At 43.9% G+C, this 12253-nt stretch overlaps 1 protein-coding gene across 4 annotated transcripts in view; it reads left to right on the forward strand.

Annotated features, from left to right (window-relative positions):
- The window catches only part of Hira (histone cell cycle regulator), an 80677-nt gene that overhangs the window by 31507 nt on the left and 36917 nt on the right, over positions 1 to 12253 (forward strand). For all 4 annotated transcript variants that reach the window (XM_034514799.2, XM_034514800.2, XM_076942632.1 and 1 more), the window contains 4 exons: positions 1631 to 1701; positions 2119 to 2224; positions 5249 to 5464; positions 6848 to 6933. In XM_034514799.2, the coding sequence (XP_034370690.1) occupies positions 1631 to 1701; positions 2119 to 2224; positions 5249 to 5464; positions 6848 to 6933 (479 nt within the window). The remainder of the gene's footprint in view (positions 1 to 1630; positions 1702 to 2118; positions 2225 to 5248; positions 5465 to 6847; positions 6934 to 12253) is intronic.

The following is a 12253-nucleotide window of genomic DNA, read 5'->3' on the forward strand; positions in this document are numbered from 1 at the left end:
CAGCACCCTGACCCCACCTAGACCATCTCCTTCAGCTGTCAGGGCTATAGCTGGCATGTTGTGTTGCTTTCAGAGGTGCTGTCTTAAGCCTCTTTGGACCTAACTCAGTGTCCATTGTGCAGATTCTCAGGATATATTCAGTGATGGATTGAGAGGGAATTGTGACAGTTTTCCAAGTTAGGGCTTTGAAAGGTTAAATTTCTTATTATCAGAGGCCAATGTTCTGTGCATTACAGACCGTGGTCCTAATCAGCATGAAAGTCAGTCTCAGTCCCTCTCCTCCCTCTCCCTCTCCCTCTCCCTCTCCCTCTCCCTCTCCCTCTCCCTCTCCCTCTCCCTCTCCCTCTCCCTCTCCCTCTCCCTCTCCCTCTCCCTCTCCCTCTCCCTCTCCCTCTCCCTCTCCCTCTCCCTCTCCCTCTCCCTCTCCCTCTCCCTCTCCCTCTCCCTCTCCCTCTCCCCCTCCCCCTCCCCCTCCCCTCCCTCTCCCCCTCCCCCTCCCCCTCCCCCTCCCCCTCCCCCTCCCCCTCCCCCTCCCCCTCCCCCTCCCCCTCCCCCTCCCCCTCCCCCTCCCCCTCCCCCTCCCCCTCCCCCTCCCCCTCCCCCCTCCCCCTCCCCCTCCCCCTCCCCCTCCCCTCCCCCTCCCCCGTTCCCGGTTCCCGGTTCCTTCTCTCCCTCTCTCCCTCTCTCCCTCTCTCCCTCTCTCCCTCTCTCCCTCTCTCCGTCTCTCCGTCTCTCCCTCTCTCCCTCTCTCCCTCTCTCCGTCTCTCTCTCTCTCTCTCTCTCTCTCTCTCTCACACACACACACACACACACACACACACACACACACGAGTTTAAAAAAAATTAAAACCATTTCATTTCTTCAAAAGCAGACTATATTTGAGGCTATATTTGGAAGTTACCCTCAGGCTACATGCATTATAATTTGTACAGAAAAATATGTTGCTGGAAGGAACCTAGGTCTCATTCTCTTCACATTTGCTCTGGGACTCTGGGTCTTTGGCATGCTCTTTTTGGAGTCTCTCTCCCCCTGCCCCTTGGCTCCTCCAGATGTGAGCACGCCATGCCAGAAGGTGTTGTATCTCCTGGGAGCTGGAGTTAGAGGTGGTTGTGAGCTGCCTGATGTGGGTGCTGGAACTGAACTCAGGTCCTGGAAGAGCAGCGAAATGCTCCTGACTCTGCTGAGTCAGCTCTCCAGCTGTCATTAGAGTTCATCAGTTTGTGTTTTGACTGAGGGAAGTTTATACTGGTGTGTGTTTGGGAGCTATTTGACACACAGGAGTGAGCCTGAGTGACTTACGTACCTGTTTTCAGGAGCCTTGAGTAATGTGCCCAGAGAAGGTGAGCTAGGTTCTTTCTGAGACCATCTCATCCTGCTTGGTAGAGCTCTGCGTTGCTATTGCTGAATGAACACAAAGCTGTCCCCCTGCCAGACTCTTCAGTGTGTGAATTTCTGTCAGGCCTTGGTATCTCCATCTTTTGGTTTTGGCAGTTGTATCTCGATTGAATTGACTATGCCTTGTATGTTAGTGGAGGTCATCAAAGCTCCTGGGCTCATAAAGATGGTTAAACTGAGTGTATAGGCTGGTTCTCAGTGATTTCATTAATTTTAACTTTTTTCTCCCTGTAGCTCACATGTTTGAAACGGCCTCTGGTTGTCATCCATGAGCTGTTTGACAAGTCCATCATGGATATTTCCTGGTAAGATGGATTCTTACTACAGTGCATTGGCTACTCCAACCTGAGACCTCTTGGCTACTTACAGCCAGGCAGCCTGGTCACTTTCCTCTGGCAGTGTAGCCCCAAGGTGCAGTTTGCACTCTACTCAGGTAGCAGCATCTCTGCCTGCTCCTGTGAGAGTGTCACCACAAGTTGGGTTTATTACAGGGAAATGTCTGCTTGGACAGACTGGACATTCTGTAGGTTTATAGCAGAAAACAGAAATTGAAAACTTAGAACATTTGGTAAGAGATTCTCTGCACTGGTACCTAAGCCCTAAAGGGCACCAAAGGCTGTGATTATTGCCCTTCTTTGGCTGCCCCTTTTCTCTTTGAGCATCTTCCTGTGGCAACTTCAGATACACTGTCCACCTAGGCTGCTGACAGCTATCTCTTTCAGGACTCTGAATGGGTTGGGTATCCTGGTGTGCTCCATGGACGGCTCTGTGGCGTTCCTTGATTTCTCTCAGGATGAACTTGGAGACCCCCTGAGTGAGGAGGAAAAGGTAGGCTTGTGGCCTGTGTGCTGTGATCCTGGCTCTGAGACCTCTTCAATTGGGTTCTCTTTTCATGGAAGACATGGACACATTATTTCTTTTTTTTTTTTTTTTTTTTCCCCCACTAGATGCGGGTGGAGGCGGGCGGGAGCGAGTGGGATTCGAGCATGCACAAAGAGACCCGCGCCCTCTGCAGGCCGACGCCTTACGGGCTGAGCCACCGCTGGTTCACTGACATTATTTTTTAACTATTCTAAAATGTTTGCTTTTTATGGATTATGTTAATCCTTTTTGAAAAAGAATGGATTAGCCGGGCAGTGGTGGTGCATGCCTTTAATCCCAGCACTTGGGAGGCAGAGGCAGGCGGATTTCTGAGTTCGAGGCCAGCCTGGTCTACAGAGTGAGTTCCAGGACAGCCAGGACTACACAGAGAAACCCTGTCTCAAAAAAAAAAAAAAAAAAAAAAACCGAAAAAGAATGGATTAATAATAAATACTCATGTCAGAAGTAAGTATTTGAGTAAAGAATAAATTGGGCATCTGTGCGTGAGCGGAGAGAGCAGTGGTGTAAGGAAGCTTTCACCCTTGGGAGAGGGAGTTGGAGTCCTTGTTTATGTCATGTCCTTCATCCTCTTGTTTCATGCTCTTATAGCAGCAGTATGTGACAGCTAATACTGGTCACTGTTAGCATCTATGCCAGGCTCTTGTCCAAGTACAAGTTTTGCATGCATTTATCATTTAAACTTCATACAATTACTGAGTGCAGTGGCACACACCTTTAATCCCAAAGAGGCTGCAGAGAGTTCAGGGCCAGCCTGGGCTACATAGTAAGACTGATTTAAAATGAATAAACAAACAAAACAGATGGATCACCTGCAAAGTAAGGCTTTTGGATGCTGGAGATCAAACCTGGGGCCTCCCTCCCACATAATGAGCAAATGCTGTGGTCACTCAGTGAGTCACAGTTTATGTTGTTTTAGGGACTGCCTATAAGGGATTCTTGAGGGCTACCAGGGGAGAACCGTTTGTTTGTTTGTTTGTTTTTGTTTTTTGTTTGTTTTTTCAAGACAGGGTTTTTCTGTGTAGCCCTTGCTATTCTGTAACTCACAGATTAGGCTGACCTCAAACTCATAGAGATCCTTTTGCCTCTGCCTCCTAAATGCTGGTATTAAAGGCATGAGCCACCACTGTCTGGCCATTTTTATTTTTTAAAAAATATGTTAAAAAAATAAGATAAAGTTCAAAACTTGGTAGAAAACTTGTCAAGAGAGTCTTTGCACCAAGAGACCAAACCAGTTACTGAAAAGTAGGAACTAGACTAAGCTCCATGGAGATCTGCTTTTTTTGCTTCGTAGCTTTGTGTTTGACCTGTGCCCTCTTACGGTTTGTAGTTTTTTCCCCCTCCTTTCCTCCTTCAGTTTCTCTGTAATCCTCTTCTCCCTAGATGTTATAAGAAAAGACTTGAGCTATTTTATAACAATAACATTTATTAAGCAGGTCTCATCGGTTTCATCAGTGAGGTAACCAAGCCTAAAAAAATAGCATGGCCCTTTGTCAGGACCACTCTGCCTTTAAGTAGAAAAGTGGATGTGTGAACTAGGCCTGCTGCCTTTGAGTCAGGCTCCCTCATCTATGCCTCTTCTCAGAGCATGGGGCCTCCCTGAACTTCTCTATGGGCTTTGGGAAAGGCTCTGCTTTACCTGCTGTAGACACAGAAACTGTTCTTTCTACCGACAGACTTTTGCCAACCGTTAATGGGGTATTATATCCATTTGTCTGAATGGAGCTCTGTGGAAGCCCAGAGCAGGTCAGCAGCTATCCTCTTAGTGATGCTGTTGCTGGGGGTAAGCTACCTCTTAATCTACTGTGCGACACCACCATCCTCAACTAAGATGTAAATCCCTTGGGGTGGAGTCTTCCTTATGCACTGTGCTTGGAATGGGGGGCAGCCTGTCAGTGTTTTTTAAAAGAAGGAGTAAGTTTCTGAGTGACCTAGAATCTTCATTCTGCCTTATCCCTGTCATCAAGGATCATTGGACCCTTCTGTGCCTCTTGGAGAGTCATTGTGAGAGCTTATGGAAGAGTTTCAAATATTTTACCATTTCTCAGACCATTGACAGTGACTCTGTGTTTAAGGAACTCTAGAAAAATCTTGGCCAACATAAAAATTTGTCTTGAGATTACAGAGGTTGGGTTTGGGAGAAGGGACAGGAGACAGGACAGTAGAAGGGGAAGGTTCCTGGGCTACTTAGGTCCTAACAGGAGTGAGTCTCAGTCCTTGAAATAGAAGAAGGCTGCCTACTAACTCTTAACTAGACATCATCTGGTGTGAGCCAGATACCGATTATCTCTAGTCCCTATTTCCTGGGCAGGATACAGCACTGTCATTTGTACATCTTTTTGTGGATCTGCTTCTTGGCACGTTTTTATGAAAACTGCTTAATATGGTGTTGTGGGATGCTGCCCCTCTTCTCCTGAGGTTTTTGTCTAGCTTGTTATGCAGAGGATTAACAAGGCCTGGGGCAGGGAGGAAATTCTGCGCAGAAGGACCATGATGGATGAGCTGAGAAGCCTCCAGTACTCTTTAGAGGCAATGCTAGTTGCATGGGACCTCCCACCATGGTGGCCGGCATCCATAAGAGCAGAGAGAGCATGTTGGTTCTGCTTAGGGTTCTTGGTGTAACATAAGAACCTTAAGTTACCAGTTTGGGAATCTGCATTTCAGTTGAAACAGTGTTCACAGCCAGATGTTTTGCACTAGTCAATGTAAAAGGTGATTTATTGTCAGTATCTCACTGTCTTCCCGACTGTGGATGTACAGGAGGCTGTATCCATCTTGTGAGAGATGAGAGATGTTGACAGACATGTCTAGTCAGTGACAGACAGTCGAGTGGGAACTGATGGCGAGCTGGTCTCCTGGGCTGTTCTGCTCTTAGAGCCAGGAGAGTCAGCACTATACTGTACCTGCTGGTTGGCAACTTCAGCCATGGTGGTACTCAAACCCACGTGTCAAACCTCTCCCTGCTTCCTACAGAGCCGAATTCACCAGTCCACCTATGGCAAGAGCCTGGCAATAATGACTGAGGCCCAGCTTTCCACAGCTGTTATTGAGAACCCTGAGATGCTCAAGTACCAGCGGAGACAGCAACAGCAGCAGCTGGATCAGAAGAATGCCACCACTAGGGAGACAAGCTCAGCATCCTCAGTCATGGGTGTGGTCAATGGGGAAAGTCTAGAAGATATCAGAAAGGTGAGGGCATGGTCCAGTGGCACTAAAAGACATGAGCACATGCCCAGAGACAGGGTGAAGGGGGTGAACAGATGGAACATGAAACTGGAGGTTTGCACAGGGCACAAAGATAGGGCTGGGGCAGGAGTGATGGTGAAGAGGATATGTGGTAAGTATGAGGCTGGACCCTAGCCAGCTGGGGCCCATGCTAATAATGGCTTTAAACCTTTATCATAGGTCTTTTATTCCCCAGGGAGCAACAGAAGAGGTTGTCCTTTGCAGAAACTGCAAAGCCTTCATCTATTCATCTCTCTAGGAAATTGTAGATGCTGAGAAATTAGATTACTGCCCTTAGAGCTGTTTGGATTCCCCTTCTTCTGGAAGCCTATATTTTACTGGTGGACAGGGATAATGGGGCAGGGCAGCGTCAGAGGCATGGAGTTCACTGAGAACTGAGGAAGTAATCATGTTGAGGAGCTTATAGAGGCCAACACATCTCTTTAGGTCAATCTGACAGAATGTATTATTTGAAACCACAGTCATAAACCTTTTATGGAGGAAGGAAACCATGATAAAAGTCAGTTTGGAAGCCAGGCATGATGGGTCATATTTATAAATCTATTACCTGGCAGGGTGAGACAGGGTGATCACTGCAAGTTTGAACCCAGCCTGGGATACATGTAATATGTTCTAGTTCAGCCTGTGTTACAGAGTGACATGTTTATTTATTTTTTATTTATTATAAATAAAGTTGGTTTTCGAGTCACCCCTTTGTGACAAGAGTGTGGCTCACAAGTTCATACCTTAATCTTAAGGCCCCTGAATTACCTAATGGCTATTAGATGTCATGTGCTTACCATAAGTTTGGTCATGCCTGGTACTGATTACAGGGAAGAAGGCTCTTAGAGCCACTTTAGCTGGGAACTTTCTATTTTTGATGCTTCTCTGTATCAGATCAAAAACATGTCCTGCTAACGTGTCTAAGTTTGGTAGCCGCTTGACTTTCTTTGTACCAACAAGGCTATGGAAAGGAGAATTTTCTTAGATGCCTCTATTTTTCATCACCATAGTGAGATATACGAGACATATCCACATTTAATGCTTACACCCTAACAGTGAAACAGAGGCAGAAGCACAAGTTCTGCCTGATGAGAAGCGACGTAGTCAAATTCATAGGAGCGGAGAGAAGAATGGTGGGTGCTAGGGGCTGGAAGGCAACATGAGCACCAGGTCCTGAAGTTCTTTTGTGCAGCATGGAGACTGTGGCTGCCCATACTATGTAGTTCATGTTGGTTTCCTAGAAGAGCTAACTGTTCTCATAAAGGGAAAGACAGGGCAGCTTGAGTTTTCGATGTTTGGATGTGGTTAGCTAGAACTTTTATATTCACTTATTTGACTCTACAGAATCTTTTGAAGAAACAAGTGGAAACACGGACAGCAGATGGTCGGAGGAGGATCACGCCTCTTTGCATAGCACAGCTGGACACTGGGTACTCATTCATTCACCAAGCTTTCTGGGACCTTGTCTGGGGAGGTCTTCTTTTCTTCTTTTGTCAGTTAGCCAGTTAGGATCTTGAAAGACTCTGGGGCCAACCTCCACACTCTCAAAGCCCTGTGGCCCATAGGGCTCTCCATATCCTCTCCACACATGTGGAAGGGTAGGAACTGAGTGGCCCTCTACTCTGCCTAGCTGCTGGCAAGGTACTGTAGGGCAGGAAAGGAAGTTACACTTTCTTCCTTTTGTAACAGTTTCCTCCCTTGATTATGAAAGACATATAGTTGAAAGTTTAGAAAGATAGTAAAAGTCCAAAGAAGAAGATCAATATCATTCATAATCTACCCTTAGTTATCATTTTAACATCTGTATTTCCAGTCTTTCCCTACTTGATACTGTATCTTGACTTTCATTCACAAAATAAATAGTCCTCTGAAGCATTGCTTGCTGATTATCCAGATTCCTGTGTCTGAATACACCATGAGTTCATGAACCAGCTTCTTAACTGTGGACTTCTATTTTGTGTCCAGTTTTTGTGAAAGTTAATCTTTGAACACACACTTGACTGTCCTCTTGGGCAGTTCCTGAAGTGGAACTGCTGGGCAGAGAGTAGGGCTCTGAGATGCATTCTTCACTCTGTGGAGGCAGGGTTGGGAGTGTGATCTCTTTGTATTTGCTGTTATCTGTATACCTGCAGTCAGATGTGTGTTTGTAGTGATTGTTCTCTAGAAATGACAGGCTGAATCAAAGGATGTCAAGTCCTTTTGTGAAAGCACCCATTGTCAGGTGTCTCTCATTAGGAAGCCTTTCACAGAGACTGTATAATAGCCCTTTACATTTTTCCGTTGCTCATCCATGAGCTGTCAGGTCTTCCTTGTATCCCTTGAAAACTAAAGAGGCGTCATGCATAAGATGTGCTAACCTCACTTCTCTGCTAGGTGTACTAGACACATACATGTTCAGAACCTGCTTGACTCCTCTCAGACAGGTGACTTAATCTACCCTTCCCCATTATAGGGTAAGGCCACTTTCTAACTTTTATTAGAATCAGGTGTGGACATGTGCTCTGAGCACTGCAGGTCTGCAGTAGGGAAGGAGGTAGTGATCGTGCACACCAACCCTTTGGATCTTCCTGTGCTTTTCCTAGTGAGGATGCAGAGGACATTGGGTCTTCCTTGTTGGTCTTGAGTCAGCTTTCTACTGCTGGGCACTTAATTCTGGTATCAGAACTTGATTGATTATGTTAATAAATATTCACGTTATGTTTTACCCTCCTGGTTCCTATGTTGAAACAAATAGCTATATATCAAATTATTAGCCAATCAAGAAAGAAAAACAAATATGCAAGGTAACTATAAGTGGGAGATAGTCAGGGATTAAAAAATGAATCAAAAGTATGAGACACACACATACACACACACACACACACAAACACGCATATAACTACTAAAAGTGATGTATTGTTGGACAAGACCTTGTGTTCACTTTCCTTAAAGCTACTAGATTAAGAAGCCTTCACAGGGAAATTGTAATAACATGTTACACATTCTAGTGCATAGATAAAAAGGAAGCTTAAATCTAAATGATGATGATTCACTATATTGTGTCACATAGTCCCAGTTATCCAGTAGACTGAGACAAGATGAGCACTTGAGCTCAGGCCTGGACAACATAGACTTCATCACCACAATGAACTTAACAGATTTCAGACCTGTGTAGTTTCTGGATGTCAGTGCAAACTCCTAATAATACAGTTATATGAAGAACCTTATAGTCTGTTCAGATACTAATGTTAGGGCTGGGCATGGTGGTGTATTCCTTTGATTCCAGCACTTGAGCGGCAGAAAAAGCCAGAAATCTATGAGTTTCAGGCCTGTCTTATCTACATAGGCAGTTCCAAGACAGCCAGGGCAACATATTTATCTCAAAAAAACCAAAAACCAAAAAACCCCAAAATAAAACAATCTAATTTCACAATCAAATAAGGCTTATTTTATATAAGTAAAGATGTTCAAAATTATGGAATATAATTTAAGCTACATGTCAGCTGATCAAAACAAATAAATGGTATATACACACACACACACACACACACACACCCACACACCCACACACACCCACACATCACACCACACCAGTACCTGTTTTTCATAGTTGCTTAAGGGGATTTTTTCATAAAATTCAACATTATTCTGACTTCAAAATCAATGAAATGAAAATAGATAGAGGCTTCTTTAGCTGGTAATTTAGTATTTTTTTTCCATCTCACATTTAGAAATAAAATGACATCTTACTCCCCTGATTATAATTTAATGTTCCTCTTTGAAGCTCTTTGTAGTTAGTCAACACTGAGTTCACAGGAGACCATGAAATACGTCATTATTCGAGTTTCTAAGATCTAGATATACATCACTGGGGTTGCTGTAGATAGCAGAAGAAAATAACAGAGCTCATTGTTCTGCTGTGTGCTGCTACATGCTGCTCATTCCAGCATTTAGGATGTAGAAGCAGGAGGTTTATATGTTTGTGGCAGTCTTACAGAGCAGGACCCTGTCCTGGAGAAAGCATGCACCAGATACAAATAAGATCATGTAATACCTTTAGAAGATATAAAGGAGGAAATCACATTTACAAATGATTTTTTTTTTTAAAAGACAGCATTTTATTGTGTGTCCAGGCTGATCTTGAACTTGGAGGTACAAGTAACCTTTTCACCTTATCTTCTTGGGTAGCAGGACTTACAGGTGTACACTATCAGGTTGAACTAAATAATGTAAATTTGTGAAGAACTATTCAAGGATTCTGCTTAGTGGGCTGAGGAGATGGCTTAGTGGGTAGAATACTTGCTGCACAAACAAGAGGATCTAAGTTCCTATCCCCAGCATCAGGTTAAAACCCAGGTACTGGTGTGTGTGTGTGTGTGTGTGTGTGTGTGTGTGTGTGTGTGTGTTGCCAGATCTTTGAGGCTAACTGGCTGGCTATTCTAGCTGAATTGGTGAGCTCCAGGTTCAGTGAGAAAGATAGTATCTAAAAATGAAAACGATGAAGTGTAATAGATATAGATAACTGTTATGGACCTTTGGCCTCTGCATGTACATGCACTTCTCACTAAATACGTGCCTTAAATGCATATAGAGAATTCTGAGAGCCCTAAAGAAAACTCAACAAAATAAAAGTCAGAAGATGTGCTAGAAATTAGCTAAGGTGATTTGTATCAAGAATACCAGTTATTCCTAAACAAATTTAATATTTACCAAGAGGAATAGTCATAATTTTTAGAATTAGAAAGGTAATTCTTACATTATATGGAGAAATAGTAATATTTGAGATATTTCAGAAGGGAAAAAAAAGCAAAGGTGTTGATTAGGACCAACTAATTCTACCAGAAAATAAAATGTAAACAGTTTTAAACAGGGAGGTAGTAACGGATGAATAGGCAGGCCAATGCATATAATAGAATTTCTTCAAAAGGCTCAAATATTCAAGGAAGCCGTGTGTGTGTGTGTGTGTGTGTGTGTGTGTGTGTGTGTGTGTGTAGAAGCAGAAGTTATAGGGTGTCTTCCTCAATTGCCTCTACTGTATTTTTTGAGAGGCTCTGTGTGGACCTGGAGCTTACTGGTGCAGCTAGACTGGCTGGCCACCAAGCATCAGGGTTTCTGTCTCACCTCCCTCGCACTGGGATTACAGGCACATGGCATTGTGTTTGGCTTTTTATGTGATTTTTGGATACCAAAACTCAGGTCCTCATGATTTTGTGGGAAGTAGTTTACTAACCAAGTCTTCTCATTACCCTATTCAAGGGAGTTTTAAAAAAGGCTCACTGTGTAGCCCCCCTGCTAGCCTGTAACTCATCCTGTAGACCAGGTTGGCTTTGTACTCAACAGAGCTCCACCTGCCTCTGCCTCCTGATTTGCTGGTATTAAAGGTGGGCACCACCATGCCTGCCTTAAAGGGAGTTTTAAAGGTAGTGTCTCAGTTAGTGACGAGACATTGGCCAGTTCAGCAGGTGAGCAACAGGATGACTTTTCTCTAGAGACCACACTGAATCTCACCCTCTTTACCAATTTAAAAGCAGAAACCTCTACAAGCTTAGCAGCTTTTTGCTTGTTTTATTTCTTTTGTTGTCACTTAAAACTTTTGTTTTGAAAGACAAGGTGTCACTCACTATGTAGCTGTCGCTGGCCAGGACATGCTGGCTTTGAACTCAGAGGTCCATCTTCCTTTATCCCTTAATTGCTGGTGTTAAAAATGTGAGCTACCATGCCTGGTCTTAAAAACATTTTTGCTTACAGTTTTATAAGATTCCATGGAAAAATACTTTTATAATCTCAGAGGTAAATGATATTTTTCATAAATGACATACAATTTAAATCACATCAAAATGACACTTTTTTAGCTAGGCTAAAATCTATAGTAACAAAACCCCTTTTTTCTCATTTGTTTCCTTGGAGCAAACTGTAGTAAAATACTATTTATTACCCATCAAATTGACTGATAGCAAGAAATTTGATAAAACTGTAAGGGTGGTCTCTTGCAGGCCAGACCTGTATAATCCTAGCCATTCAGGACACCCATCTAGGCTACAGAGTGAGTTCATTGCCCACCTGTGTAACCTAGTATAAAACCTTTTATCAAAATAGAAGGAAGTATGGGTATGTGGCTCAGTGATATGATAGTTGCTTTACATGTGTAAGGCTCGGATTCTATCCCAGTACCACAAATCCTACCAACAAACACCACCACCACCATCACCGGAAGCAGCAGCAGCAGCAGCAGCAGGAGCAGCAGGAGCAGGAGGAGCAGGAGGAGCAGCAGCAGCAGCAGCACAAAAACCAAAATGGTGAAATAGGCACGCTCAAGCGGCTTGTGACTCAGCCACTAAGGAGGGAGCTTTAGAAATGCTTACCAGAACCATATGTAAACAAACATTATATTTGCTACTCTAACTACATTTCTCTGAGTATATTCTGCATTACACAGGAATTGGTTAGTACAAGACAATTTAATTCCATATGTTTCAGCGGCTGCTATGTGCTCTATATGTGTATTACACAATATTTTTTAATCAGGATTTAATCCTAACCCATTAGAGAGAGTCTAAGCACTTGGCAGGTGAGAACTTGAGTCACAGTGAAAGTGACTGAGATGCACAAGTGTGGGAACTTGCAATTGGTCAGGGAGTTGCCCTGGCTGCTCTACTTCAGGTCCCTCAGCCTCAACACTTATATCATACCTCTTGTTGGGGTAGTACGTCACAGGACCAGGGAGGTAAACCTGCTTCTCAGTAGAGCCTGTGTTAAGTAAATTACATGCCC

The sequence above is a fragment of the Arvicanthis niloticus genome, chromosome 12 (genome assembly GCF_011762505.2).
Source record: "Arvicanthis niloticus isolate mArvNil1 chromosome 12, mArvNil1.pat.X, whole genome shotgun sequence".
NCBI lineage: Eukaryota > Metazoa > Chordata > Mammalia > Rodentia > Muridae > Arvicanthis > Arvicanthis niloticus.